At 49.6% G+C, this 25604-nt stretch overlaps 1 protein-coding gene across 3 annotated transcripts in view; it reads left to right on the plus strand.

Moving 5' to 3' along the window:
- BRF1 (BRF1 general transcription factor IIIB subunit) overlaps positions 1-25604 on the plus strand; it is a 71914-nt gene that overhangs the window by 10511 nt on the left and 35799 nt on the right. For 2 of the 3 annotated variants that reach the window (XM_082853677.1, XM_082853678.1), the window contains exon 3: positions 16562-16735. The exons of the other annotated variant lie outside the window; for it this stretch is intronic. In XM_082853677.1, coding sequence (XP_082709803.1) covers positions 16562-16735 — 174 coding nt within the window. The remainder of the gene's footprint in view (positions 1-16561; positions 16736-25604) is intronic. 3 annotated transcript variants of the gene reach the window in all.

Consider the following 25604-nt stretch of genomic DNA (forward strand, 5'->3'; position numbering starts at 1 on the left):
TATAGCTTTGCTATACTTTCCAATCTAGACACTTTTATTTATTTATTTTTTTGCGGTACGCGGGCCTCTCACTGCTGTGGCCTCTCCCGTTGCGGAGCACAGGCTCCAGACGCGCAGGCCCAGCGGCCATGGCTCACGGGCCCAGCCGCTCCGCGGCATGTGGGATCCTCCCGGACCAGGGCATGAACCCACGTCCCCTGCATTGGCAGGTGGACTCTCAACCGCTGCACCACAAGGGAAGCCCTAGACACCTTCTAATTTTCTTCCCTGACAGCCCTGGCTAGAACCTCCAGCACCACGGTGAATCCAGGTGTCTTATTCCTGATTTCAGGAGAAGTGTCCAGTCTCTCACCATTAAGTGTGATGTTGCCTGTGGTGAGCTCAGGCAGGGACACCCTCTGCTGGGACCTCTCAGACACTCTGTGAGGACGCTGTCAGGAAGGTTATGGCACATAAGAGTGCCTCCATCTTGGGTGTGTCCCTAAGCGCCGCGATCTTCACTTGCACGCTGGGAAGATGGGCTTGGTGAGTTCCAGCATCCTTACCTATATGCTGGTCACCTTCTCCTTGGCTCTCGAGGACCCGCCTCCTGTTGCTGCTGTGGATGGGAGTGGCCAGCATAGACTCGGCCAGCAACTCCTCCGTCCAGTAGGGCTGACATCCACGTCGGCTGACTACCGTGAGGGCAGGTGGTGGGCTTCTAATTATGACTCGCATCAAAATGTTTTAAATTTTCCATTGAGCTTTTTCCTTTGACCCCATGGGTTTATTAGTGTTGTTGGCTCTTCCAGCTTGAATCTTCTGTGTTTAGAGCTCATACTCTGTTGGATTTCAGTCTTTTGAAATGATTTGACGCTTGCGTTATGGCCCAACATATGGTCAATTACAATCAGTTTGGGCACTTGAAAATATTTTTCTGCAAAGAGTGGGGTGTTCTGTACATGTCACTTGGGTCAGATTTCCTCCCAGTGCTCACTGATTTTGGTTCTGCTTGTCTGTCTGTCTGTCACTGAAAGGGCATATTAAGATCCCCATGATGATTGTGGGCTTGTCCATTTCCACCCATAGTTTTGCTGGTCTTTTGTTTGGCCTGTTTTAAGACCATGTGTGTAGAAGTTCAGCGCATACAGACTTATTTATTTATTTAGGCCGTGCTGTGTAGCTTGCAGGGTCTCAGTTCCTAAACCAGGGACTGAGCCCAGGCCACGGTGGTGAAAGCCCGGAATCCTAACCACTAGGCCACCAGGGCGCTCCTCAGTGAACACAAATTCACAATTATTCCTGGCTGGTAGCCTGAGTCTCCATGGCTAAAGTAGTGCTCTGGCCTTCAATCCCACTTGTACTGGCCTACTTCCACCTGCTTTCTTCTAGCTGGTGCTATCACATAATGTTTCTTTTTCTCTGTGGCTGACTTTAAGATCTCCTGCACATGAAGAAGTTTATCCCCTATAGAGAATGTATCTATTTCCAGACTTCCCTGGTGGCACAGTGGTTAAGAATCCGCCTGCCGGGCTTCCCTGGTGGTGCAGTGGTTGAGAGTCCGCCTGCCAATGCAGGGGACACGGGTTCGAGCTCTGGTCTGGGAATATCCCACATGCTGCAGAGCAGCTAAGCCCATGCACCACAGCTGCTGAGCCTGAGCTCTAGATCCTGCGAGCCACAACTGCTGAGCCCATGTGCCACAACTACTGAAACCCACGCGCCTAGAGCCTGTGCTCGGCAACAAGAGATGCCACCGCGATGAGAAGCCTGCGCACCACAATGAAGAGCAGCCCCTGCTCGCCGCAACTAGAGAAAGCCTGCACGCAGCAACAAAGACCCAACACAGCCAAAAATAAATAAATAAATAAATTTATAATGAAAAAAAAAAAGAACGTATATATTTCCAAAAACCTAGAGTAGGTGGTACATCGGACTCAAATCAGTTGTAGTTGTAAAGAGCAGCATTCATGCAGACGTATTCATGGAAGTAAAACTGGAAACTAGCAGTAAAGGAAGAGAAATAACCCACCTAATTAACAAAAACTTCAGATAGCCCTTGGTCTAAGTACAAAATCAAAGCAGAACTCGCGGACTCCTCGGAACAGGCTCGCTGAGGTCTGAGGCCGAGGTGGAGCCCACTCAGCTGTTCGGGGAGGCCCAGAGCCTGGGGGGCAGCCTACTCTGTCGTCCTCCTCACACCTTTCCTGGGGCTCCTGCCTGGGGTCAGCGGCCAGCGGCCTGGCCCCTGAGGAGGGGCTGGCCCTCCCTCCGCCCACCATGGCAGGTGTACCCTCCTGTCTTCGGCTGCCTTCCCCGGTGTTATCGTCCTATCTCTGTCTGGGTGGGGGCTGCAGGGACCGAGGGGTGCCATCTCTCCACAAGGCGCCTCTTTTCTCCGGACCGGACTGGAGCTGACCTGTTGTCCTCCCCCGGGGAAGACTCCTGTCTTTTCACTTCCCACCACCCACCCCCAGTCTGTTGGATTGGGTTGAAATCTATGGATTTAACTTCAGCTGTTACTCTTTGTGTTAGGTTTTGGGTGCCTTTCTTAGAAAACAAGAGAGTTGGGAGAGGAACAGACGGCTTGGACTGTGATTCCGTTCACGCGGGGGTCTGCGCCTCCTGGCCCCCCTCCCTCCCTGGAGGTGTGGTGCCCGCGCAGGTCCCTCTCTAGGGCCGTCTCTGGTTTATTGGGAACGTGCTCAGGTCCCAACTGAGGTGCAGCTCAGTGAGCGAGAAGCCCTGGACTCTTCCCTCCGGGTGCCTGGGCGGGGCTGGAGCGGGCGCCCCACTTAGCGTGGAAAGGGCATCCTGGGTGCCAGCGAGGCGATTTGGTCCAATCTGAGTGTCCGTCTCACTCTCTTTTTCTTGCTTAATTTGGCCCTTTTGGGGTTTTCTGTCTATCTTGGAAGTTCTGAAATGCTTCTAGGCTGGAGCATTGGTCACTGACTTGATGAGCCCTTTCACATGGGAGGCATTTCTCAGGGAAACTTTTTATTCTGTTCTTTTTGTTTGTCTGTTTTTCTTGGTATAACGTATGTATAGTAAAGTGCGTAAAATATACCAGCTTTAAGTGAACTGCTTGATTAATGTGTATGACTTAAGGCCTGGGCTCAGATCATGGTTGAGCATGTTTCTTGTACCCCAGGAAGCTCCCCACTGTCGATTAGTTTTACTTGGTTTTCTGCTTCAGACAATTAGAATCACAGAGAATGTCCTTTTGGTGTGTGTATTTCAGTAGTTTGTTTATTGCCACGTAGGATTTCATTTGTGAATATACCAAAACTTATTTATCTGCTTTTCCTATCCATGGACGTTTGGCATCTCCAATTTTGGCTGCCGTGTGTGTTCTTTTTTTTTTTTTAATACGTTTTTACATTCTTTATATTTTTATTTATTTATTTTTTTAAAGATGTTGGGGGTAGGAGTTTATTAATTAATTTATTTTTGCTGTGTTTTGTCTTCGTTTCTGTGCGAGGGCTTTCTCTAGTTGTGGCAAGTGGGGGCCACTCTTCATCGCGGTGCGCGGGCCTCTATCACGGCCTCTCGTTGCGGAGCACAGCCTCCAGATGCGCAGGCTCAGTTGTGGCTCACGGGCCTAGTTGCTCCGCGGCATGTGGGATCCTCCCAGACCAGGGCTCGAACCTGTGTCCCCTGCATTAGCAGGCAGATTCTCAACCACTGCGCCACCAGGGAAGCCCACATTCTTTATTTTTAACATTTATTTTATTTTTTTGGCTGCATTGGGTCTTAGTTGTGGCACGCAGGATCTTTGTTGAGGTGTGCAGGATCTTTCTTTGTGGCGCTTGGGCTCTTCGTTGCAGCGCTGGACTTCTCTCTAGTTGCGGCATGTGGACTCTGTAGTTTGCGGCGCATGGGCTCTCTCGTTGAGGTGCACGAGTTCAGTAGTTGTGGTGTGAGGGCTTAGTTGCCCAGCAGCATGTGGGATGTTAATTCTCTGACCAGGGATCTACCCGAGTCCCCTGCATTGGAAGGCAGATTCTTTATCACTGGTTTCCTTTGCTGTGCAAAAGCTTGTAAGTTTGATTAGGTCCCATTTGTTTATTTTTGTTTTTATTTCTGTTGCCTTGGGAGACTGACCTAAGAAAACAGTGGTACAATTTATGTCAGAGAATGTTTTGACTGTGATCTCTTCTAGGAGTTTTACGGTGTCATGTCCTTTATTTATTTATTTATTTGGTTGTGCCGGGTCTTAGTTGTGGCAGGCAGGCTCCTTAGTTGCAGCTCTCAGGCTCCTTAGTTGCGGCTCACCAGCTCCTTGGTTGCAGCATGCAGGCTCCTTAGCTGTGGCATGCAAACTCTTAGTTGTGGCATGCATGTGGCATCTAGTTCCCTGACTAGGAATCAAACCCAGGCCCCCTGCATTGGGAGCATGGAGTCTTATCCACTGCGCCACCAGGGAAGTCCCTATGGTGTCATGTCTTATGTTTAAGTCTTTAAGCTATTTTGAGTTTATTTTTGTGTATGGTGTGAGTGTGTGTTCTAATTTCATTGATTTACATGCATCTGTCCAACTTTCCCAGCACCACTTGCTGAAGAGATTATCTTTTTCCCATTTTATTTTCTTGCCTCCTTTGTCGAAGATTAATTGACTGTAGGTGTATGGGTTTATTTCTGGGCTCTCTATTGTGTTCCATTGATCTGTAAGTCTGTTTTTGTACCAATACCACACCATTTCGATTACTGTAGCTTCGCAGTATTGTCTGAAGTCTGGGCGAGTTATGCCTCCTGCTGTGTTTTTTTTCCTCAGGATTGCTTTGGCAATTCTGGGTCTTTTATGGTTCCATATAAATTTTTGGGTTGTCTGTTCCCGTTCTGTGAAAAACGTCATGGGTATTTTGATAGGGATCACATTAAATCTGTAGATTGCTTTGGATAGTACTGCCCTTTTAACAATATTAATTCTTCCAATCCAACAGCATGGGATATCTTTCCATTTCTTTGAATCCTCTTTAATTTCCTTTATTAATGCTTTATAGTTCTCAGCATATAAGTCTTTTACCTCCTTGATCAGGTTTATTCCTAGGTGTATATGTATATATACATTTTTTGGTGTTATTTCAAAAGGTATTTTTTTTTTACATTCCCTTTCTGATATTTCATTGTTGGTGTAAAGAAATGCAGCCAATTTTTTAATGTTGGTCTTGTATCGTGCTACTTTGCTGAATTCATTTATTAGGTCTAGTAGTTTTTGTGTGGAGTCCTTAGGGTTTTCTATATATAGTATCCTGTCATCTGCATGTAGTGACAATTTTACGTCTTCCCTTCCAATTTAGATACGTTTTATTTCTTTTTCTTGTCTGATTGCTGTGGCTAGGACTTCCAATACTACGTTGAATAGAAGTGGTGAGAGTGGGCATCCTTGTCTTGTTTGAGATTTTAGCAGGAAGGCTTTTAGCTTTTCACTGTTGAGTATTATATTGGCTGTGGGTTTGTCATAAGTGGCTTTTATTATGTTGAGATATGTTCCCTCTATTCCCACTTGGATAAGAGTTTTGATCATAAATGGATGTTGAATCATGTCAAATGCTTTTTCTGCATCATTTGAGATGACCATGTGGTTTTGGACTTTTCTTTTGTTAATGTGGTGTATTACATTGATTGACTTGCGAATGTTGAACCATCCTTGTGAACTTGGGATAAATCCCACTTGGTCGTGGTGTATGATCTTTTTTATTTTTATTTTTTTTGTGGTACGCGGGCCTCTCACTGTTGTGGCCTCTCCCGTTGCAGAGCACAGGCTCCGGACGCGCAGGCTCAGCGGCCATGGCTCACAGGCCTAGCCGCTCTGCGGCATGTGGTATCTTCCCGGACCGGGGCATGAGCCTGTGTCCCCTGCATTGGCAGGCAGACTCTCAATCACTGCGCCACCAGGGAAGCCCTGTATGATCTTTTTTATGTGTTACTGGATTCGGTTTGCTAATATTTTGTTGAGAATTTTTGCATCTGTGTTCATCAGAGATATTGGCCTGTCATTTTCTTTTTTGGTGGTGTCTTTGTCTGGTTTTGGTATCAAGGTGATGGTGGCTTCATAGAATGTCTTTGGGAGTGTTCCCTCCTCTTTATTCTTTTGGAAGAGTTTGAGAAGGATTGGTATAAATTCATCTTTGTATGTTTGGTAGAATTTGCTTGTGAAGCCATCTGGTCCTGGACTTTTGTTTGTAGGGAGGTTTTTGTTTTGTTTTGTTTTTTTAACAGATTCTATTTCACTTCTAGTGATTGGTCTGTTCAAATCATCTATTTCTTCGTGATTCAGTTTTGGTGGGCAGTATGTTTCTAGAAAGTTGTTCATTTCTTCTAGGTTGTCAAATTTGTTGCTGTATAGTTGTTCATAGTATTCTCTTATTTTTTTTTTTTTTTTTTGTATTTCTGCGGTGTCAGGTGAGATTTCTCCTTTTTCATTTCTTACTATGTTTATCTGGGTTCTCTTTTCTTCTTGGTGAGCCTGGCCAGAGGTTTGCCAATTGTGTTTACCCTTTCAAAGAACCAGCTCTTGGTTTTACTGATTTTTTTCCCTATTTTTTAAAATCTCTATCTCATTTATTTCCTCCATGATCTTTATTATTTCCTTCCTCCTGCTGACTTTAGGTTTTGTTCGTTCTTCTTTTTCTAATTCTTTTAGGTGGTAGGTTAGGTTGTTTACTTGAGATTTTTCCTGTTTTTTGAAGGCCTGTATTGCTACGAACTTCCCTCTAAGAATTGCTCATGCTGTATCCCATAGACTTTGTATGGTTGTGCTTTCATTGTTGTCTGTCTTAAGGTATTTGTAGCATGTTATTTAGTCTTCATGTAGTCTTCTCTTTTTTTCTCATTTCTTTCCTGTGGTTGATGTCTAGTTTCATTGGCATTTTGGTCAAAGATGCTTGAAATAATTCCTGTAGTTTTAAATTTGTTGAGGTTAGTTTTGTGCCCTAGTATGTGGTCAGTCCTAGAGAGTGTTCCATGTACGTTTGAAAAGAATGTGTATTCTGGTGGTTTTTTATTGGATGTAATGTCCTGAAAGTATCAATTAAGTCTAACTGTTGTATTATTTAGGACCTCTGTTGCCTTATTGATTCTGTCTGGAAGATCTGTCCATTGAATGAGTGGGATGTTAAAGTCTTCTACTGTTATTGTATTCCTATCTTTGTCTGCCTTTATCTGTTAGTATTTGTTTTATGTATTTGGTGCTCCTATATTAGGTGCATATATGTTGATGAGTGTAAAATCCTTTTCTTGTATTGATCCTTTTATCATTATATAGTGTCCTTTATCTTTCCTCATGGCCTTTGTTTTAAAGTCTATTTTGTCTGATACGAATAGTGTGACTCCCGCTTTTTTGTCATTTCAGTTTGCACGAAATGTCTTTTTCCATTCCCTCACTTCCAATTTGTGTGTGTCCTTTGCCCTAAAGTGGGTCTCTTGTAGGCAGCGTGTTATAGGCTCTTTTTTTTTTTTAAATTATTTATTTATTTTTGGCTGTGTTGGGTCTTTGTTGCTGCGCGTGGGCTTTCTCTAGTTGTGGTGAGCAGGGGCTACTCTTTGTTGCGGTGTGTGAGTTTCTCATTTCAGTGGCTTTTCTTGCTGTGGAGCACAGGCTCTAGGCGCGTGGGCTTCAGTAGTTGTGGCACATGGGCTCAGTAGTTGTGGCTCACAGGCTTAGTTGCTCTGCGGCATGTGCGATCTTCCTGGACCAGGTCTCGAACCCGTGTCCCAGGCATTGGCAGGCGGATTCCTAACCACTGATCCACCACCAAGGAAGCCTGGCTCTTGTTTTTTTAAACTCCAGTCTGCCACTCTGTGTCTTTTGATTGGAGCATTCAGTCTATTGACATTTAAGGTAATTATTGATACATATATATTTATTGCCATTTCAGACCTTGTTTTGCAGTTGATTCTTTGTTTCTTCTTTGTTCCTTTCTTTTTGTTTTTCTTTTTGTGGTTTGATGATTTCCTTTCATGCTTGTGTTCTTTTCTGTTTTGGTAAATCTGTTGTATATTTTTGATTTGCGGTTGCCCTGTTTTTCAAGTGTGTCAACGCCTTCTTATATCTGCTTGCTTTAGACTGATAGTCATATAGGCTTAAACACATTCCAAAAAAAAAGAAAAAGAAAAAGAATCTGCATTTTCTTACTGTCCTTCCCCACATTTTATGATTTTGTTGTCCCTTTTACATCTTCATGTTTATCCTTTTGTTGTTCCTTGTGTTTATCATTGCTTTCACAAATAGGTTTTTTTTTCTTTTTGATCTGTTAACTGGATAATTTAAGTGATTTACTGTCCAATTGTGATTTCCTCCTTCCTATATCTTCTTGCTTCTTTTCTATTTAGAGATGGCCTTTCAGTATTTCTTTCAGGATAGGTTTAGTGATTGCTGTGTTCTTTTCGCTTTTGCCTGTCTGAGAACTTCTTTATTTCTCCCGTTCTACCTGACGGTCTTGCTGGGTAGAGTGTCCTACAGTCGGTCGCAGAGCTTTTTCTTTTAAGACTTCGAATGCATTTTGCCACTCCCTTCTGGCCTGCAGTGCTTCTGCAGAGAAATCAGCTGATCGCCTTGTGGGAGTTCCCTTGTAATTAACTCTGTTTTTCTCTTGCTGCCTTTAGAATCCTCTCTTTATCTCTACATTTGTCATTTTCATTACAGTATTTCTTGGTGTAGGTCTGTCTGGGTTCATCTTGTTTGGGACCCTCTATACTTCCTGTATCTGGATGTCTGTTTCCTGCTTTAGGTTTGGGAATTTCTCAGCCATAATTTCTTCAAACACATTCTCGGTCCCCTTTTCTCTTTCTTCTCCTTCTGGAATCCCTATTATGTGTACATTGGCTTGCTTTATATTATCCCATATGTCTCTTATATTGCTTTCATTCTTTTCATTTGGCTTTCTGTCTGCTGATTTGGTTGGGTAATTTCCACTATTCTGTCGTCCAGGTCACTTATTCTTTCTTCTGCATTATTCATTCTGCTTTTCTGCCTTTAGCTCAGCTTTTGTCTCAGCAAATGAATTTTCTAATTTTTCTTTGCTCCTCTTTCTAGTTCTAGTTCCTTTTTATAGTAATCTGCATTTCTGTCAATAGCCTTTCTTAATTCTTTCAGTATTTTCATTACTGACTCTTTGAACCTGGTGTCTGTTAGACTGCAGAGGTTTCACTGTTCTTTCAGGGGAGTTCTCTTGGTCTTTTAAGTGAGAGTGCTTCCTCTGCCTCTTCATTTTTTTTTTTTTTTTTGCCTCGTCATTTTGTTTATGTTTCCCTTACTCTGTGAGTTCAGGAGAAACAAATCTCTCCTGTCGTCCCGGAGGGCTCTGTATATGCCGGCACATCTCTGTGTAGCTTGTGTGGGTTTCATATGTTTTTGGCGTGAGGGCTGTTCTTGCTTTGGACGCTTGCTGTCTCCTTCTTCAGCATGTGCCGGCCTTTATCCCCTTGAGAGGGGCGTGCAGGTGCATGGCCCACGCGCATGCTCCCGGGGGGGCGGGGCAGCGGTTGGCTTCTGGTCATGGGTCCCTGGTGGAGGCAGCTGGCTGCACGTACTCCGGGGAGACGGGGCAGTGGTTGGCGCCGGGTCGAGGGACCCTTGGCAGTGGTGGGCTGCCCATGCTCCGGGAAGCTGGGGGCAGTGACCTGCACCTGCTCACAGGACCCTCGGCAGCGCTGGCCCGCACTGCCTCTGAGGTCTGAGATGGCAGCAGCGACTAGCGCCTGCCCCTAGAGCTCTTGCAGGCGGTGCCCTGCTGCGTGAGAGCATGGACAAAGAAGCTCCTATGGTGGGCCTGTTCCTCTCCTTGTGTGCCCCCCAACAGTGGTGCCCTGCCTCTCTGGACTCCCTCATTTGTGGCGCACCACACCCCAGCCCCCTCAGGCTGTCTTCGTGCAGCCAAGCCCGGTCCTCTCCCCAGGGTCTGACCTCCAAAGCCCAAGCCTCAGCACCCAGCCCTCACCGGTCCCAGTGGACGGGCGTCTCAGACTGTGGAGAGCCTGTCGGCACCGATCCTCTGTGCAGGTCTCTCTCTGCTCTGCGCTCCCCTCTGTCCTGACAGATCTCCCCACCAGTGAGGGGACTTCCCATGTGTGGAAAGCTTTCCTCTTTCACAGCTCCCTCCCAGGGCAGAGGTCCTGTCCTGATTCCCTTCTCTCTTTCTTTTTTCCCTTTTTTTTTGTCCTACCCAGTTACGTGGAGATTTTCTTGCCCTTTTGGAGGTCTGAGGTCTTTTGCCAGCATTCAGTAGATGTTCTGTGAGAGTTCCACAGGTAGATGTATTTTTTATTTTTTATTTTAAAAAATTTTTTGCCGCACCTCGCAGCATGTGGGATCTCAGTTCCCTGACCAGGGATCGAACCCGCGCCCCCTGCCGTGGAAGCGCAGAGTCTTAACCACTGGACCGCCAGGGAAGCCCCTGTAGGTGTATTTTAGATGTATCTGTGGGAGGTGAGCTCCGTGTCCTCTATTTCTCCACCATCTTGATCCGCTCCCTCGAGGTTTGCATTTTTCACTGTGGACATCCAGTTACAACACCATTTATCAAAGAGACCATTCTTTCCTAGTCAATTGCATTGGTCCATTTGCCATAAATAAAGTGGCCGTAGACGGAGGAATCAATTCCAGACTCTGGTAAGACACCACAGACACACTCTGTAACTGCTGTCGGTTGGTCTGTCTGTCCTGAGCTTGTGCTACATCGTCCTGATCACTGGGCATTCCAGTGATAACGTGGTGGTGTGAGTTCTCCAGCTTCGTTGTTGTTCTTCGAGATTGTCTTGGCCATTCTAGCTCCTTTGCGTTTCAAAATAAATGTTAGAATCAGCTTGTTGGTTTCCACAGGGAAACCTGCCGGTTTTTTGATTGGGATTTGCATTGAATCTATAGATCAATTTGTGGAGAATTGTTTTGTTTACTTATGAAATCTAATAGTTTATAAATTCTCTCCTTCATTAACACTCATGTGGTCTGGGACTAGACATTATTGCTTCTTCCTTTCCCGTCTTTATGGTCATCATTTATTTTCAGGGCTTTGTTACACTTTTATTGCTGTGTGTTGCTACACTCTCCAGGGAGGTGCTGAATAGAATGGTGGGATTGGGTGTTCTTGTCTGATTCCTGACAGTGACGGGAAGTGGTCAGTATTTCTCTGTTATTGAGAATGATGTTAGCATTTTGTCACATGCTTCTTTGTATTATTGAAATGATGATATATTTTTTCTGTTAACTTTGTTATTGTGATTGACTACGCCGATTGATTTTGTGAAGGGAAGCTCCCCCCACATTTCTGGAATAAACCTCATTGGGTCTTGACGCCTTGTTCTTTTTTTTGCTCTCTTAAGAGCTGTGTGTGATTTACCTGTTTCTTCTTTAAATGTGTGGAAGAATTTACTAGCGAAGCCATCTGGGCTTTGAGTTTTCCTTGTAAGGAGATTTTAATTACAGATACATTTCTTTAACAGGACAATTTTAAATAGGATTTTACTGGGCCCACTTAGGTTTTCTGTTTCTTCTTGTCAGTTTTGGTAAGATGTGCTTTTCAATTTAATATCTGTTTCAGTAATTCAAATTCAGATTTGTTGCCATAGTCTTTCATAATATTCTCTTATGCTTTTAATGTGTTTCCTGGATTTTTAGTGATATTCTCCTTTTATTCCTGACATTAGTAATTTATGCTTTATCCCTTTTTCTCTTGATTGATCTTGCTAGGAATTTATCAATTTAGCAATTGTGTTAATCTTTTCAAAGAGTGCATTTGGCTTTGTTGATCTTCTGCTGTTTGCTATTTGATTGGGTTCTGTTCTTTATTATGCTTTCTTCCACATCTTCTGTGTAGTTCATTATTCTTTTTTGGCTTCTTAAGTTGGAAACTTCATCAGTTTTTCAGGCTTTTTTTCCTAATATTTGCATTTAAGATGTACATTTCTCTAAGCTTTGGTCTAGCTGTAACGTCCAAGTTTTGAGATAGCTATTTCTTCTTTTGTTTTTCTTTGTTGTTGTTGTCGAAGTATAGTTGATTTACCATGTTGTGTTACAGATAGCTATTTCTCCTTTTAGTTCTGTGGGGTTTTTTTGAAGTTTTTATTTAAAATGGTGTCAGACCTGCAGACTTAGAGCAGAGTTGCAGATACAGCGTCCTGAGCATTCCGGTTCCCAGCTTTCCCGGTAACACACACATGGTCCATAACCTTGGCACAGTGATCCATGCTGAGAAGGTGTGGCACGTGGCACAGGGCTGCTGACGACGCTGCACACCTGGCTCCCTGTCCCGGTCTGCCCACTCATGCCCTCTCTGCTTCAGGGTCCAGTCAGGGCCCCCGGGCTGCATGTAGCCTCACCTTCCATAGTCTCCTCCCATCTGTGACAGTTTCTGCCAACCTGGACACACGGGAAGAGTCCTGGGTGGGTGTTTTATAGAAGGTTCCTCAGTTTGAGTTTGCTGTGGATTCTGGGGGGAGATCCCACAAAGACATGGCGCCTTTCTCTTTGCCCCATAGCAGGGCTACCTCAGGTCATGTGACTTGGCTCTGGTGATGTTGGCCTAGAACACTGCCAGGGTCCTCCACAAAATGTCTCACGTGTTTCTTTTCCATTCTCTGTCCCTTAGAAGCAACTCACTGAGTCCAGCCGCACTCAGAAACGGGAGGGAAACTGAGTCCACCTCCCCGGGGAGGGGGGATGTTAATGTGCACATGTTACTGGAAGGCTGCAGGGAGGAACTTAGTGGCTGTGCAATACCCTGCTTCTCCCTGAAGCCTTGCCTGCCGCTCCCAGTGGCCCTCAGCAGATCTTTCCTGCAGCAGCGCCTTTTGTGCTAAGGCCCTCATCCCTGCACCATTTTAGTCTTCGGAATTCTGTCAGGTAGCATTGTCCCTTTCCTGTTAGTTCTGTCAAGTTTTACTTTGTATGTTTTGAAGGTAAGCTATTAAGTACATACTGTTGCTCACCTTCAAATACAACAGCCAGTTATGTTACCAGCAACATGCGTTTACTCGGGAGAGGCAGGGGAATTGCAGTTCGGGACCCCCAAGCTATGGCAAACCACAGGCAAGTCCTGCAACAATGGAGAGGAGCCTTATTTTATGGGGGGGGGGCGGGGGAAGGAGGAAGTTGGGCGGGACTGCTTTGAAGGTTTTCCAGTCTCCATTGAAGGAAAGTGAGAGTTGAGGGTGGTGGCGGTTTCTCATTGGCTGGGCTGTTGCTGGGCCGGGAGAAAATCTTCCTTCCTCTTCCCAGGGCAGCGCACCAGCTTCTTCCTGCCCAGAAGCGCGAAGCAAGCTGGGAAGGAGGGCCTGGTGTGGGAGCGCCCCCTTCAGGGATTCCTGCCTCCGTTTTAAGCGAGTTGCCCTTATTAATTTCCACACTGTAGGGCTGTTATTTCTTCCTGTGGTGTTCATATGTTCTTATCACATGCCCTCTTTATTTCTAATAATCCTTCTGGCCTAAAAGTCTGCTCCCTGTCTGGAGGGAGAGGCCTGCCCATGTCAGCTGTGAGCCTCCCGCTGTGGTTTGTCACCTGGCAGCTGCCCTTCTCCTTTGGGGCTGCATTCTGGGAGGGTCCCTTCCTCCAACTCCTAGCTCTCTTTTTATTTTTATTTATTTATTTATAAATTTATTTTATTTACTTATTTTTGGCTGCGTTGGGTCTTCGTTGCTGCACTTGGACTTTCTCTGTTTGTGGCGAGCGGGGGCTATTCTTCGTTGCGGTGCGTGGGCTTCTCACTGCGGTAGCTTCTGTTGTTACGGAGCACGGGCTCTAGGTGCACGGGCTTCAGTAGTCATGGTGCACGGGCTCAGTAGTTGTGGCTTGCGGGCGCTAGTGCACAGGCTCGGTAATTGTGGCACATGGGCTTAGTTGCTCCACTGCATGTGGGATCTTCCTGGACCAGGGCTCGAACCCGTGTCCCCTGCATTGGCAGGCGGATTCTTAACTGCTGTGCCACCAAGGAAGCCCCGGACTGTGTCTTTTTAATTACAGCCTATTCATACATTTCTATGAATCGACATCTTTCTAATATTTTGAGGTTATGATGGGGCTTGCCAAGCTCTCTTCTGTTAGCAGTCTGCTTGTGGAGCTTGGTGTTTCTCCCTCTTCATGTTGGCGTTTTCTACAGATTCTCAGTTGTTAGTTCATGTTTATACGAATGTGGGTCTTAAATTGAACTCTTTACATCTGTCGCCCACCTGGGGCACCCATTGGCTTCTGAGTGCCCCTGGATGTGACCATGGGAGTGGCTTCTAGTGTGTTGCTGCGTGGGGACGGGTGTGACATGCTAGTGCACCACGAGTCAGGCCAGCTGCACAGGCCTGGCTGGCGCTGTGAAGGTCCTTCCGGCCCGGGGGAGGCTTCTGGGGGAAGCCCTGTGATGTCGTGGCTTAGCTTCCTGAGCTGGGCCAGGTTAGATCCTCCTTCCACATGTTCCCGGGGCACTTGCCTGCCCGCATGCTGCTCTGTGTTCATTCTCGTGCTCTCTGCCGTCACCACCGTCCTGGAAGGATGCTGTTTGGCCACCGTCTCGAAGGGAGAAGCAGGCCTTATTTTTACAAAATGTCAAAAATTTGAACACCCTATGTGCTAGTGCATTGCCTTTTTGCATTCATTTACTATTCCAAGGAGAGGAAGCTGTGGTTGGTTAATCAGGAGTCTGTTTTACATGAGTTTGCATTTGTTAATAACATCTTCGTGCATTTAAAAGCTGCACACATGCCTGCGTCATATGATTTGTTCAGTCTGCCAATTGTGCTGCTGAACTTGCGTGAATTAAAAACTCATTTGGGGGGTGGGGAGTAACTGCCAGTGGGTACAGGGTTTCCTTTTGGGTGATGAAAATGTACCAAGGTGTGGTAAGGGTCGCACAACTCTGTGAACATACTAAACCACTCAACCTGTAAACATTTTAAGTGGGCAAATGTTACAGTACGTGACTTATATTGCAATAAAGATGTTATAACTTACTGTAATAACTTCAAGCCCCCCAAGCTGCTGGGGGGGCCCTGGCCCATGCTGTGGGGGGTGGGGTGGGTCCTGGCGTCTGTGAGCTCCTCTGGGGAGCACCTCTCTCTCACCTTCCGTCGCAGGAGCTCCCAAACGCGCACTGAGGAGCTGGCTGGGAGCGAGCCCCCGGCATTAGCAGGTCTCCCATCCGCCGCCCCGTTTACCTCTGAGCTGGCTGGGCTGCGGGGTGGACCGCGTTTGTCTGTCTGGTGTGTCTGGCGTGAGAGCATGCAGTGCTGATGGGGAGCCAGTGCCCAGCCTCCCTGTCTTTCTGTCCAGATGGTCAGTATGTCGGCTGTTCCCCGGACTCGGCTCTGGCGCGGCGAGCGTGATCCCTTGTCCCTGCAACCTGACCAGAGGCCTCAGAGCTGTGTGGGCTCCAGGCGAGCTTTGCTGGGGGTCGAGGGAGCAGGGCCACAAAGGGCAGGGACGCTTCTGGGACATGCTGACTGCCTGATGCCACGGTCGTCAGGCCCGTCCCTGGGCTGCCAGCCTGCGTGCCTGTGGCCGGCTCCCCAGGGCGCTGGCTCCCTGGGTGCCCACCTTTGGCCGGCGGTCAGTGTTGGCGTGTGTGGGGTGTGTGGGCCATACCGTTAGCGGCCGAGGCTGGAGGAGACCACACAGCCCTCGCTTCCCTGAGCCCATGGTCCTTGTCAAAGAGCGCAGCGGAATCGGCTCTTAGCTCTTTGTGGGCGAAGCAGAGGTCCCTGGCTCAGCGTAGGGCGGCCTTCGCCAGAGGAGAGAGGGTCTCGGGTGCCAAGGACACTGGGTGGAACTGGAGTCTGTGCTGGGACCTGTCTGCTCGCTGTGCCAACACAGCACATGGAGGTGGGTGTGGGCTGGGCCTGGAGCAGAGACGTAGGAAGCTGTGGGCGCTCTGGCTCACAAGGGCAACGCGCTGCCGGTGCGGGATGGCCCACGATGACTCGCTGGTGTGTGGGCAGCATGTCTGCTTCCTCTCTTGCTGCCGTCTTTTGGCCCATAGCTTCTGAGATGGCCTTGCTTCATTAAGAGGTGTGGACGCAGACTGTGGCCCGGGTCAGCCGACATCCTGGCCGTGCGAGGGCCCGCGCCCCTCCCTCCCCGAATCTGCCTGTGCTGTCCGTGGCCTCACCGAGGCTGGCGGGGGGCCCTTAGGGAAGGCTGGGTGGGCGTGACCCACCCCCTGGCTGTGGGAGCAGGAGGCAGAGCCTGGGGAGCTCACCCACGGGGAGGGGGCGTTTGAGGTTGAGTGTGTGGAACTTGCTGGCCATATTGTTTAATGGTGTTCAGCACCAGGCTGGCCGGCCTGCACAGAGCCCTTTCCAGACACACTGAGCTCAGGGCCCTTGAGAAGGGCCCTTGCCCCCTGGGCCTGATGCCACTCCAGCCTGGAGGAGAGCGTCTCACAGCACGTGAAATAATAGGAAATTTGCATCCAGTGTCCACACATAAAATTTTACTGGAGCTCGTGCAAAAAGTGAACTTGAAAGTGTAAAAGGAAAAGGGTAGATCTTCACTTTCCATCTTAAATTGCTGAGGCGGTCGTGTGACCCTGTTATTTTTAACAAAGTCGTCAGTTAACGGACAGTTGGGAACCCGCGGTAACGTTTCACGTTGTGTCCTAGGGAGGCGTCAGATCCATCACCTGGGGAACCAGCTGCAGCTGAACCAACACTGCCTGGACACAGCCTTCAACTTCTTCAAGATGGCCGTGAGCAAGCACCTGACCCGTGGCCGGAAGATGGCCCACGTGACCGCGGCCTGCCTCTACCTGGTGTGCCGGACGGAGGGCACCCCGCGTATCCTTTGCTCTGGGGCCTCTTGGAGGACCCCATCTGGGCGCTTGGTCAGCCTCCCTCTGCTGTCGGGCTCCGTGTCCCGGTAGCTCGTGTTTGTGTTTAATTGGAGCACCTCGTTGGATTGACCGTCTGGACGGATAGGAGACTTTCACAGATTGAGGAGCTGGGCAGCTGGGTGCCGTCCCCCCTCGGCCCTTGGGGAGGACTCTTCAGCATCCTCCTGCGGTTGGCCAGTTGTAGCCAGGCCGGTGTCCCGAGGGGCTGCTGACCTCATCCCCTCCTCGCCAGCCCCGCCTTCTCCGAGAGCACGGTGCTCTGCTCTCCCCTTGTGCCTGGACGGTGGGGCGCCCTCCGCTGCCCTGCGGGCGTCTGCGTGTGTCAGGAATTCTGTCCATCGCGCCTTCCTGAAGAGGGCCTTCTGGGGCTTTCTGGCCCCTCCGCTTGGCCTCTGCTCTCGCTGCCTCCTCGTGTCTCTTTTCCCCTCGCCTCTCCTTGCAGGACCCACGCTCCTGGCCCTGTGTCCTCGTACTTATGTGACAGCACGTGCCCCGTGGCTTCTGAGAACGGGCGCCTCTGAGCATCTGACCCCCTGTGGTCTTCCTTCTGCCCAAGCCTTGGGGATAGTCTGGCAGGATTCTGGGCTGCAAACTGGTCTCCCCAGCACTTGGGCAGTGGTGCCCTAGTCCCCCTGCGCCCCGCGCGCCTGTGGGACAGGTGGGCGCCCTGGCTCGGCGTCCTCGGGGGGCGCTGCGTTGCTCTCCGGGCTGCAGCACCTCCTGTTCGTCTTCAGGCTCAGAGGCCCACGTGCGGTGCCCCCGGCGGCCCCTCCCCCGCGGCCTCCCGTCTCCGGCTTCTGGAGTCACTGTGGCTTCTCCCTTTGTGTCTTCTTTGTTCACTCTGCTGCCCTGCTGACCTGTCTTCTGGTCTCCTTTCCTGTTTCCCACTTACTTACCTTCTGCTTTGAGAGAGTTCATCTTCCAGCCAGGCCTGCGTTTCTGCTTTCATGGTTTCAGCTGGAGCAGCTCCGTGTTATCCTCACCCTTCCTTGTGAGGCGGTCCTGCGAGGCTCTCGTGGGAGCGGTGGCGTCTTCGAGCTCTCTCCTCCCCTGCTGTTCCTTCCGTGTGCCGCGCAGGCTTTCCCCGATGGCGGGTGGCCTGGCCGTCGCCCCCGTTTGCATGGAGTGCTGGAAGGGTCCTCGAGACAGGGTGCGTGGGTGGGCGACCCTCAATATCAGAATCTTTCACTAAAATGTCTTTCAGTTTTTGAAAGGTACCGTTTCAGCATAAAAGCGTTTGTTGCTTGACGGGATGAAGCTGCGCGCTCTGGCGGTCCCACGAGGTGGCGCAGTGGAGCTCCGTCCGTGGTCACCGCCTTGCCCCGCGGCGAGGCCTGCCCCGGCCTGGCTCGGGCGGGGTGGGGAGCCGGGGGGGGGCTGCAGGGAGGTGCGGGCGCTCGGGTCAGGGCCCCGCTCTGCCTCCTGAGCGTGGCCCGAGCCGGAGCCGGAGCCGCGGGGGCCGCAGGGGCGGTTGGGGAGCGGACACAGGTGTACGGGCGGGCGGGGCTCTGGAGGCGGCTGCTCCATTGCCCGCCTCGCGCTCTTCCCGCCCCCCTGGGGCGAAGGGGCGGGCACCTCGTGCAGGGGTCCAGACGTGGCCCCGCCCCCGGGTGGAGGAGAGTGAGCGGGGGGGGGGGGGGGGGGGGGCCAGCAGCCCCGCCCCTCCCGCCCACAGCAGCCCCGGCTCGCCCACACCCGAGGGGTGGGTGCCTCCCACACGGTGGAGCGGCATGCTACCTGCAGAGGAACGTGACCCTGGATGCGGCGCGGCGCCCCGTGGAGGAGCCGCACTGGAGGCCGCACGTTGTGTGATTCCCTGAATACCAAACGTCCAGATGAGGCAGATCCAGACAGAGCAGATCCGTGGGTGCCGGGGACTGGGGGTGGTGACGGGGGTGGGGTGGGGGTAGGGGCGGTTCTTTTTGAGGGATAAAAATGTCCTTAAGTTAGATTATGGTGATGTTTGCATAGCTCTGTAAATAGACTAAGAGCCATTGAAGTGTACATCTTGAACAGGTGCATTTGTGGCCCTGACTTTGACCTCGTGAAGCTGTTGAAGATGAGACAGCAGTGTGCGGGGAGTCCAGCACTCTGGCCGCTGGGCCTGCCGGTGGTCCCCTCAGGATGGCCGTTTGGGGGCGGCGGGGGGGGGCACAAGTGTGACACGGTCTTCTCTGTCCTCTTCTGGTTGGCGACACTCCCCTGCCTCCATCCCCCAGTGGGGTCCCCAGACTTGTCCGACGCCCACCAGTGCCACCTCCTTTCCTTCCACGTGAATTCCAAGCCCCTAGAGCGCATCTGAAGGCTTCATTCACTCTCCTCTCCTTGCCCCAGGTTGCCCTCCTGTTTCTGCTGCCTGGGGCTGCACCGGCCCTGCAGACAGCGCCTCCCCCCCCACCCCGACCCACAGAGGGTAAAGCCCTCGCCGGGGCAGGCTGAGGAGAGACCTGCTCTCTAGACCGTCTGTCCCTGGGTGGGTATTTGGCAGAAACTTTCAGGCTGTGAGTAGACACCCCTGTTGCTGCCAGGCCGGTGACCCAGCCAGTGCATCTTCCCGAGCTGTGTGTCCAGATGGTTACTGCAGCTTTTTAAAAATTTATTTATTTATGTATTTTAAAATATTTATTTATTTATCTGTTTTGGCTGTACCAGGTTTTAGTTGCAGCACGTGGGGTCTTCAGTGTGGCATGTGGGATCTTCAGTAGCATCATGCAAACTCTTAGTGGTGGCATGCATGCGGGATCTAGTTCCCAGAGCAGGGATCGAACCCAAGCCCCTTGCATTGGGAGCGCAGAGTCTTAACTACTGGACCACCAGGGAATCCCCCCCCCCTTTTTTTTTTAACATAAGCTATCTTCAAAGTCCCTATTGAATTTGTTACAATATTGCTTCTGTTTTATGTTTTGATTTTTTTGGCCTTGAGCCATGTGGGATCTTAGCTCCCTGACCAGGGATTGAACCTGCACTCCCTGCATTTGAAGGCAAAGTCTTAACCACTGGACCGCCAGGGAAGTTATTTATTTATTTATTTATTTATTTGGTTGCACTGGGTCTTAGTTGCGGCAGGCGGGCTCCTTAGTTGTGGCTCGTGGGCTCCTTAGTTGTGGCTTGCCAGCTCCTTAGTTGCAGCACGTGGGCTCCTTAGTTGTGGCATGTGAACGTTTAGTTGCGGCATGCATGTGGAATCTAGTTCCAGGACCAGGGATCGAACCCGGACCCCCTGTATTGGGAGCGTGGAGTCTTATCCACTGTGCCACTAGGGAAATCTCACCACAACTTTTCGTGAAACACATCCATGGGAGGTGTGTTTTTGCCCACAGCTATTTTTTAAGTCTTTGGTATTTATTGGGTTCCAGCCGAACTGCCAGCAGGCCTGTGTATGAGCAAGTGAGCCCTAGCAGTGGTCTAGGCCAGGAGGCTGCTGTCATCTCTCACCCTTTCTGTGTAGAGCGTGCCCACGGCCACAGCCGTGTCCTGCCCACCGTGACCTTCAGATCTTCTTCTCTCCCAGGCTTCAGACACCCAGGGTCTTGTTAACAGCGGGTTCTGGTCTGCAGATCTGGGGCGGGGGGGCTTCCAGAATGAGCTTCTGTCCCTCTTCTCAGGTTCACCTGGGGATCTTCTTTCTTGGAGGGCAGTGAAGCTGGGGACTCCCTTCTCCCCAGCCTACCATTACCTGCTTCCCTCCGCCCCTCCCCCTCTGCTTGCCTCCCCAGGGACAACCTAAGAATTGAAGAAAAAAAATTTTTTTAATTAATTAATTAATTTATTTATTTATGGCTGTGTTGGGTCTTCGTTGCTGTGCACGGGCTTTCTCTAGTTGCAGCGAGCGGGGGCTACTCTTTGTTGCGGTGCACAGGCCTCTCATCGCAGTGGCTTCTCCCGTTGTGGAGCACGGGCTCTAGGTGTGCGGGCCTCAGTAGTTGTGGCCCATGGGCTTAGCCGCTCTGCAGCATGTGGGATCTTGCCGGACCAGGGCTCGAACCCGTGTGCCCTGCATTGGCAGGCGGATTCTCAACCACTGCGCCACCAGGGAAGCCCTGAATAGACTTTATTTTTAAGAGCAGTTTTAGGTTCACAGTGAAATTGAGAGGAGGGTACAGAGATTTCCCATACCCCCCAGTCCCCACACAAGCACAGCATCGCCCAGGATGGACATCCCCTAGAGCGGTGCATTGTTCCCGATGGTGAACCCACAGTGACGCCTCATCGTCACCCAGCGCCCACGGTTTGTTTACCTCGGGGCTCACTCTTGGTGGTGTACGTTACGTGGGTCTGGGCGAATGTATGATACGATGTTATGTATCTGTGGTATCATGCAGAGAGTATGTGGTCAAAAGAAGGCCTCAGGGGGGCTGATTAGCATTTGTCGGCAGGCACGCAGCATCACTGGGCAGGAGGAAGTTGCAAATTCAAACCCATGACAGGCAGAGATGGAGAGGACCGCCCAGTGTTGGCCAGCCTTGGGCCTCTGGAGCTCTGTGACCTGCTGGCCAGTGTGTCCTGCCTGCCAGCATCCAGTAATGCTGAGCATGGGCACACCCTGGGGTCCAGCAGGCATGTCCTGGGCCGAGGCCGGGGCTGGGCATCTGCGTGGAAGGTAGCCTCCCCGTCCTGGCTGCCCTCCACCTCTCAGCAGTATCTTTTGATGAACAGAGCTCTTAATTCTAATGAAGTACAATTTATCCCTGTTCTCCTTTGTGATTAATGTTTTTGTGTCCCGTTTAAGAAATCTTTGTCCCAAATCCTGGAAATATTCTCCCGTGTTCCCTCCTGGAAGCTTTTGGTTTTACATTTCCCATTGGATTGAGGACTTCTAAGGGGTTGGTCTGTGTGTCTGTTGTGAGGAGATGGTCAGAGTTTGCTGCTTTCCACTGGGTGTCCAGGTGACAAGGTGCCACCTGTTGACAGCCATTCCTCCCAGCGCACAGTGGTGGCACCACTGTTTTGATCTTAGGTGGGGGCCTGTTGCTGCTGTCCCTGACCCCTTCTGTTGGTCTGTTTGTGCCAATACCAGACTGTTTTCAGTATGGCGGGTTTATAACCTGTCTCAGGATCTGTGGCATGAGACCTTGAATCCCAGCTGTTCTTCTGCCTCAGGGGTGTCTGGGCTGTTCGTGGCCCTCTGTTTTTCTGTATAAATTTTTAAATCAGATTGTCTATTTCTGTAAAAAAAACTTCTGGGATTCTGATTGGGGTTTGTGGATCAATTTGGGGAAAATTGACATTCATTTTAACAATACTGAATCTTCCAATCGATCAATATCCCTTCTTTCTTTTTTTTTTTTTTTTTTTTTCGGTACGCGGGCCTCTCACTGTTGTGGCCTCTCCCGTTGTGGAGCACAGGCTCCGGACGTGCAGGCTCAGCGGCCATGGCTCATAGGCCCAGCCACTCCGCAGCATGTGGGATCTTCCCGGACCGGGGCACGAACCCGTGTCCCCTGCATCGGCAGGCGGACTCTCAACCACTGCGCCACCAGGGAAGCCCCTTTCTTTTTTTAAATTTATTTATTTTATATTTTTGGCTGCGTTGGGTCTTCTTTGCTGCGTGTGGGCTTCTCTCTAGCTGCGGCGAGCAGGGGCCAGTCTTCCCTGCAGTGTGTGGGCCTCTCATTGCGGCGGTTTCTCCTGTTGCGGAGCATGGGCTCTAGGCGTGCTGGCTCAGCAGTTGTGGCTTGTGGCTCCAGAGCACAGACTCAGCAGTTGTGGCGCACGGGCTTAGTTGCTCCGTGGCATGTGGGATCTTCCCGAACCAGGGCTCAAACCCGTGTCCCCTGCATTGGCAGGCGGATTCCCAACCACTGCGCCACCAGGGAAGCCCTCCCTTATTTCTTGAGGTGTTCTCTGCTTTCTCTCATTTTTGATGAGGAGGTCTTACACTTTGTTCGTTAGATTTATTCCTAAATATTTGTGTTTCGAGCTAGGGTAAATGGTATCTTTTGTTTCCAGTGTATAGAAGTACAGTTGAGGTATGTTGATGTTATAGCTAAAAATACAAAACTCATTGAGTAGTCTTACTAATTGAGCTTTGGGATCTCTTGTTTTGTTTTCTTTTTCTTTTTTTTAAAATTTTATTTATTTATTTATTTTTGACTGCGTTGGGTCTTCATTGCTGCGTGCGAACTTTATCTAGTTGCGGCGAGCGGGGGCTGCTCTTTGTTGCGGTGTGTGGACTTCTCATTGCGGTGGCTTTTCTTGTTGCAGAGCATGGGCTCTAGGCGCATGGGCTTCAGTCGTTGGGGAATGTGGGCTCAGTAGTTGTGGCTTGCGGGCTCTAGAGTGCAGGCTCAGTAGTTGTGGCGCATGGGCTTAGTTGCTCCGTGGCATGTGGGATCTTCCCAGACCAGGGCTCGAACCCGTGTCCCCTACATTGGCAGGCAGATTCTTAACCACTGCGCCACCAGGGAAGCCCTCTTGTTTTGTTTTCTTAATGTATACAGTTGTGTCTGCTGCCAGTTTTAGTTGCTCCCTTCTGATCTGTATGCCCGTCGTGTGTTTCTCTTGGCTGTCTGCATGCCTGTGGTGCCCCGTGGGGTGTGAAGGGGTGAAGCAGGGCGCGGGAGCGGGGGTGTCCTCGGCTCTGTCCTGGCTCCCGAGAGCGTTTCCAGCGCCTTAGACGTCTGCTCTAAGATGCCTTTATCTGGTAACAGGTTGAAGGTGTTTCCTTTTCCCCAATTGCCAGGAGCTTTTATAGTGAAGGGTGTTGAGTCGTCTGTGTATGTATTGGTATGATCATCATGTGGGGTTTTTCCCCTTAATCTGCGCCGAGGTGAATTACACTGACCGATTTTTTGGGGGGGTACCATACCACGCGGCTTTCGGGAGCTTAGTTCCCCGACCAGGGATCTAACCTGGGCCCCCGGCAGTGGGAGCTTGGAGTCCTAACCGTTGGACCACCACACGGACTGATTTTTAAGGTTAAAGCACCCTTGCATACCCAGATGTGGTCATGCCAAGTTACCCTCTCCAGGTATTGCTGGTATTTTGGGTGGAGCTGTGCAGGTGGCCTGTGTTCTTGCAGTGTCCTCATCAACTGGGTGTGTCGCAGCCGTGCTTGCCCCGACACCGCTGGGAGGTGCCCCCTCGTGCTCTGCACCCTGGGCAGTCCAGTGGTGACCAGTACTGTTTCCTCTTGAAATGTTTGGGAAAACTCACAGTGAAGCCATCGGGACCTTTAGCTTTCTTTGTGGTAAGATCGTACTTGTGGCTTCAATTTCTATAGTAGATGTGGAACTAGCCAGCCTTTCTGCTTCTCATTCCAGTTTTGCTAGGTTGTATTTTGCAAAGGCTTTGTCTGTGTCACTTCAGAGACCAGATGTATCAGAGTAAAGTTATCCTTAACATTCCCGGTGTCCCTTTCGTGTCTGCGGCACTTGTAGTGACGACCCCTCTGTCATGTCTTATGTTTGTAATTTTGCCTTTTTTTTCTTTGCTCCATGTTGCTAGGGGGTTGCCAGTTTTATTAGTCTTTTCCTTGGTAATGGCTTTGTTGAGATGAAATTCACCCGTTATGTTGTGCAAGTCACTGGTTTTCAGTTACATGCACACAAGTGTGCAGCCATCCCCACGGTCAACGCTAGAGCATTGTCATCGCCTCAGGAAGCATGTCTCTCGTGCCACCAGTCCTAAACAAGCAGCAGTCTGCTTTCTGCCACTCTGTGTTTGCCGTTCTGGACAATTCATGTACATGGGATCGTGTAAGCTATCATTGGAGCTCTGTGTTTAACTGTGAGGCACGGCTGGACTGCTTTCCAAAGTAGCTGGACCATCTTGCATTCCTGCCAGCAGTGTAGGAGGGCTCCAGTTCCTCTGCAGCCTCACCAGCGCTCTTACCAGCCTTCTTAAAGAACCAGACTTCCGCTGTGTTGTTTATCTGTATTGTACGTTTATCTTATATTTCATTGATTTACTTTTATTATTTCGTTCCTTCTAGATTCTTTCAGTTTAATTTACTATTTTCAGCTTTCTTAGGTTCTTGATTTTCATTTTTTCTGTTTCTCCTAACATAAGCATTTGAGACTATAAATTTCTCTATAGGCAGGTTTTAGTTACATCACACAGTTTTGATGTGTCACATTTTTACTATGATCAGTTCAAAATATTTTCTAATTTCCATTTTTATTTCTTTAAGATATTAAGTCATTTACAAGTGTACCACTTGTTTTGAAAACTGTTGGGAGTTTTCTATTATCTCTGTGTTATCAGTTTCTAGTATAATCCCATTGTGGTCAGAGGACAAACACTGAATGATTTCCCTTTTTTCCCAGTGTGCTGAGATTTGATTTACAGCTCAGTGCATGGTCTATTTTGGTGGCCGCGTCATGTGCACTTCAAAGGAATGGGTATCTGCACCTGTTGGGTGGAGCGGTCTATAAATGTCCATTAGGTCAAGTTGGTTAGTCCCGTTCAAATCATCCTTACTGATTTTTCGGTCCCCTTGTTCTAAAGAAGAGTGTTAAAACTCCCACTGCAGATGTGGACTTATCTACTTTTCCTTTTATCTTGTTGGTTTCCCATTATATTCTTTTTTTTTTAATAAATTTATTTTATTATATTTATTTTTTGTTCTTTTTGGCTGCGTTGGGTCTTCATTGCTGTGCGTGGGCTTTTCTCTAGTTGTGGCGAGTGGGGGCTACTCTTCCTGCGGTGCACGGGCTTCTCATTGCGGTGGCTTCTCTTGTTGCGGAGCACGGGCTCTAGGCGCATGAGCTTCAGTAGTTGTGGCTTGCGGGTTCTAGAGTGCAGGCCCAGTAGTTGTGGCTTACGGGCTTAGTTGCTCCGTGGCTTGTGGGATCTTCCCGGACCAGGGCTCG

Source organism: Leucopleurus acutus, assembly GCF_964270905.1.
Source record: "Leucopleurus acutus genome assembly, chromosome: 1".
Lineage (NCBI taxonomy): Eukaryota > Metazoa > Chordata > Mammalia > Artiodactyla > Delphinidae > Leucopleurus > Leucopleurus acutus.